Source organism: Corapipo altera, unplaced genomic scaffold (assembly GCF_003945725.1).
Source record: "Corapipo altera isolate COAL_440 unplaced genomic scaffold, ASM394572v1 60416, whole genome shotgun sequence".
Classification (NCBI taxonomy): Eukaryota; Metazoa; Chordata; class Aves; order Passeriformes; family Pipridae; genus Corapipo; species Corapipo altera.
Genome location: NW_020886387.1, coordinates 1515 through 6503, shown reverse-complemented (window position 1 = coordinate 6503; position 4989 = coordinate 1515). Strand labels below are relative to the sequence as shown.

Sequence of the window (4989 nt, the reverse complement as noted above, 5' to 3'; positions counted from 1 at the left end):
TGGTGAGCAAAGCACCGAAACATCCCCCGAAACTGCCCCAAATCCAGCAAAATCTGCCCAAATCCCATAAAAAACGCCATCAAAATCCATCCAAGTCCTTCCAAATCCCCCTGAAATCCACCCAAATCGCTTAAAAAACCTCTCCAAATCCATCCAAATCCTTCCAAATCCCCCTGAAATCCGCCCAAATCCCTTAAAAAAACCTCTCCAAATCCATCCAAGTCCTTCCAAATCCCCCTGAAATCCACTCAAAATCCCAGGAAATCCTTCAGAACTGAGCTGAAATCCATTGAAATGGAGCAAAAATCCTTCCAAACCCACTCCAAATCCACAGAAAATCCCCCTCCAGCCAGAGCTGTGGGAAAGCTGCCTCAGAGTGGGGTGAGGGAACCACCAAAATTCCCCTGAAATCCAACCAAACCCCCTCAAATTCTATCAAGAATCCCTCAAAACCTTCTGAAAATCCACAAAAATTGACCTCAAGTCCACGCAAGTCAACCCCAAACCCCTCAAGATCCCACAGAATTTCCCCCAAAAGCCTTCCAAAAATTCCCCAATTCCCTCCAGCTTCTCCAAAATTTCCCCCAATCGCCCCAAATTCCCAAGATTTCCTCAAAATCCCTCAAAATGGGAATTTTCTGAGATTGTCTCAAGGATCCCCACAAAAATTCCACAAAACCCTTTGAAAAATTCCCCAATTCCCCACAAAGCCCCCTCCAAAATTGCCTCAATTCCTTCCAAATTGCCTTCAAATCCCCCAAGCCCCTCGAGGTTGGGGAATTCCAATTTGGGAATTTGGGGGATTCAGGGGGAAATTTGGGGGGAAATTCAGGGGATTTGGGGGCATTCATGGCAAAAATCAGGGAATTTGAAAGGGGTTTGGGGGGAAATTTGAGGGGATTCAGGGGGAAATTCCAGGAATTTGGGGGCATTCGGGTGGAAATTCAGAGACACCCAGGGAATCTGGGGGGAAAATCAGGGAATCTGGTGGGATTCACGGGGAAATTCCAGGCATTTGGGGGGTCAGAGGGAGGATTTGGGAATTCTGAGGGGGGTTTGGGAAGGGATTTGGTGGAGATTTGGTGGGAATTCAGGGGGAAATCCAGGAAAATTCAGGGCATTTGGGGGATCAGAGGGAGGATTTGGGAAGAATTTTGGAATTCTAAGGGGGAGTTGGGAATTCCGGGGGGTTCGGGACTTTTGGGGGGGGGGGGGGGTGGGAAGAGGTTTGATGGGAATTTTGGGGGGGATTCAGGGAGAAATTCTGGGACTTTTCCGCAGTTCCCTGCAGTCAGAGCTGGAGCAGTGTCTGCGGGAGGAGGAGCAGCGGCAGAGTCGAACCAGAGCTCCAGAGGAAGAGCTCTCAAACATCTTGGTGCAAATTCCCCATTTTTCCCAATTTTTCCTGATTTTTGAGATGGGCTTTTGATGCCAAAAAAAAAGCCGAAATTGGAGAAAATCCCCGATTTTTTTCCCCATTGTTCCAACGCCCCCCTGAGGAATTTTGCATTTAAAAGGGGCAAAACTGGGAAAACCATTTTCCCCTCATTTTTCCCAAATTCCGAGGCGCCCCCTGAGGCGTTTTTGGTTGAAAACCAGCAACATCGGTGCAAATTCCCATTTCTTGCCTTTTTTCCTTGACTCTTCCCATTTTTTCGGGCATTCCATGAGGAATTTTGGGCTCAAAAAACCGGGAATTGCTTCCACCCTCAGATTTTCCCGCCTTTTCCCCCCCCCCTTTGGCGCCCCCTGGCGGATTTCGCACCACAAAGCACCAAAATGGCTCCGGATTATCCCGATTTTTTTTCTCCCCTCCCCGTAAGTTTGAGGGAAGGAAAAGAGACTATTTTTGAGGGGAAAAAATGACATTCTTGAGGGGGGAAAAAATGATGCTTTTTAGAGGAAAAAAATGACATTTTTGAGGGGGAAAAATGATGTTTTTGCAGGGGGGAAAAACAACATTTTTGAGGGGAAAAAAGGGATTTTTGGGGGGGGAGAAAATGACATTTTTGAGAGGAAAAAATGATGGTTTTTCAGGGGGAAAAGGGGGTTTTTGAGGGGAAAAAACAACATTTTTGAGGGGAAGCCTCCTGAAGGTCCTGCTTTATGGTGAACTTGCCACCGGCTGCTGCAAGAGAGGAGCCCCGAAGAGGAGATACAAGGACTCCCTGAAACAACATCTCAGCCTTGGCCATATTGATCATCATAACTGGTCTACTCTGGCCTCCAACTGGGAGGTCTGGAGACACAACATCTATAACCCTGCTGATGCTTTTGAGAGCGCACGCAGGATCATCCTTGAGGAGAAAAGACAACGCAGAAAGAACCGTGCCTTGCAGAATGTACCACCTAAGGAGTCTTTCTGCTGTGCCTTTTGCAACCGGACGTGTCTATCTCGTATTGGCCTCTTTAGCCACCAGCGTGCTTGTAACAAACGTGGGTAGAGCCCTTCCCAAATCTTCGTTGGTGAAGCCCAGCCACGAATAAGAAAGGGTTGTTATTTCTTCATTTCTTCCACACTTCCTCGATTAAAGTCTCCTTAATTTTTGAATTTAAAATTGCTGAGAGAGAAAGAGTTTGGTCTGTCTCATCCTCTTTAACAAACACTCCAGTTTCTTCAAACTGAAACAAATCCCTATAGCCTCGCTCTGGAACATGTCACAGAACAAAGGGATCTCCAAGGAAACATCCCGAAACACGGGAATGGGACCCAGGGAATTGTTGCAGCTGCTTCTCGACGAGCAGAGGGCCGCGAGCAGAGCTGAATCCTCCTGTGCTGGGCTGCAGAGAACTTCCCAGGAGAAGCTGTGTGGAGGTGGCACAGCCCAGAGCGGGAGAGCTGCAGGCACGGAGCATTCCCTGTGTTCTTTTGCTCTATATTCCAAGGTTGGAGCAGGGATCACTGCAGGGAGCAATCCTGAGGCTCCTCGAAGGATGTCGCTGCTCACCTGCGAGGGACGTGAGGAGGGACAGCTGTGGGTTGTACCTGTGTTTGGATGATGCCAAACATTTCCAAATGGGGGGACACTGGGGGACATTGGGGACATTGGGGGGACCCTGGGGGGACATTGGGGGGACATTGGGGACATTGGGGGACATTGGGAGGACATTGGGGACATTGTGGACATTGGGGGACATTGGGGACATTGGGGACATTGGGGACATTGGGAACATTGGGAGGACATTGGGGGGACATTGGGGGAAATTGGGGACATTGGGGACAGTGGGGACATTGGGAAACATTGTGGGGACATTGGGAGGACATTGGGAGGACATTGGGGACATTAGGGGGACATTGTGGGGACATTGGGGACATTGGGAACATTGGGGGGACATTGGGGGGACATTGGGGGACATTGGGGGGACATTGGGGGGATATTGGGGGGACATTCAGGGACATTGGGGGACATTGGGGGGACATTGGGGGGACATTGGGGGGCTCAGGGGTCATTTTTGGGGGTCAAAGGTCATCTGTTGCTAGGTGTTGGTGGCAATGATTGGCCACAGGATGGGGGGTGGGGCCAGCAGGTCCCTGGGGGTGGGGCCTGGAGCCCCCAAAACCTCCTGTTCAAACCTGGGGGGGGAGGGGCACCGGTGACACCACCCCAGTGACACCTGTGACCTTCCCAGTGCTCCCAGTAACACCCCAGTGACCCCCAATGACACCCCAGTGACACCAGTGACATCAGTGACCCTCTCAGTACTCTCAGTGACACCCCAGTGACCCCCCAGCACCCTCCCAGTGCTCCCAGTAACACCCAGGGCCCTCTCAATAACACCCCCAGCACCAAGCCCCTGGCCCCGCCCACATGGCCCCCAGGGAACCCAAGTCCCACCCCAACCCCTTAGACCCTGTCCCTGTTGCCATAGGAACCCCAACTCCTCCCACTGCCCCAACCCCCCCCCCATTGCCATGGACACCCTTAAACCCCGCCCACTACCCCAAGCCCCACCCACTATCTCCATTAACCTCCAAGCCCCGCCCACAATCATTAACACCCCAAAGCTCCTCCTGCCTCTAAGCCCCGCCCACCAGAGCGACCCCGCCTCTATTGCCATGGTCACCCTCAGGCTCCACCCACCACCTCCAAGCCCCGCCCCCGTTGCCATGGCCACCCTCAGGTCTCCCCCCCGCCCACCACCACCACCCACACAGGCCCCGCCCCCATTGCCATGGCCACCCCCAAGCCCCGCCCCCGTTGCCATGGCCACCCTAAGCCCCGCCCCCGTTGCCATGGCCACAAAGCCCTGCCCCTCCCCCCCCATTCCCCCCGATCCTCACAGCGCCATCTCGGCCTCCATCTCCTTCAGCCGCTCCTCGCCGCTCTTCGCCGCCGCTCCGCCTCCCCCCGCACCGGGAGCGGCTCCCGCCGCCCCCGCGGCACCGGCGCCGGGCCCCGCGGGCACGGCCGGGCCGGCCGAGGGCCCTGCGAGACCTCCCGGGGCGGCGCCGCCCGGAGCGGCCACGGGAGAAGCCGCCGTCGCCATCACGGCTGGGGAAGCGCTGAGGGAACTTCTGCCCGCCCCGCGCCCCCTCTTTCGGCGCGCCGGGATGACGTCACCCGACAGCGCCTTCCCCGCCGACGACTCGAACCCGGAAGTGGGAAAAAAAAGAAGACTTATATTTTTTAGAGGGCCAAATCGGAGCAAAACGGGCAAAAGGAGCGGTTTATTGGCGGGGTGAGCGGGGAGGGGGCGTGGCTCAGCGCTTGAGCTCGCTGTAAAGGTCCGCGCGAGCGCCCTGCAGCTCCTGGTAGGCGGAGTCCTGCTCAGGGGGGCGGGGCCTGGGCGGGGCTGAGGGAAGGACGGGGGCGGGGTCAGACTGGGACACGCCTGCCGCGGACCCCGCCCGCTGCTCCGGGACACGCCCCCCCGGACAAAAGCCCCGCCCCTACCTTTCTCTCGGACCCCGCCCCTCGCATCGGGACACGCCCATCGCACCAGGCAGTGCCCTTGCCACGCCCCCTCGCTCTTGACCCACCCACTTCC

The 4989-nt window shown here is 55.4% G+C and overlaps 1 protein-coding gene across 1 annotated transcript; it reads left to right on the top strand.

Annotated features, from left to right (window-relative positions):
- Positions 1-2833: 2833 nt before the first annotated feature.
- LOC113941174 (ran-binding protein 9-like) lies at positions 2834-4684 on the top strand. Its single transcript, XM_027632328.1, has 2 exons — positions 2834-2975; positions 4312-4684. Exons 1-2 carry the CDS (start codon positions 2935-2937, stop codon positions 4682-4684), a joined length of 414 nt encoding a protein of 137 aa, XP_027488129.1. The 5' UTR covers positions 2834-2934.
- Positions 4685-4989: the final 305 nt, after the last annotated feature.

What these genes read in the sequence shown, in the direction of transcription:
- LOC113941174 (XM_027632328.1), top strand. Translation starts at nt 2,935, where the DNA reads ATGTCGCTGCTCACCTGCGAGGGACGTGAGGAGGGACAGCT. An exon ending in GGACGTGAGGAGGGACAGCT is followed by an intron (nt 2,976 to 4,311) that starts GTGGGTTGTACC and finishes CATCTCCTTCAG; the next exon opens with CCGCTCCTCGCCGCTCTTCG.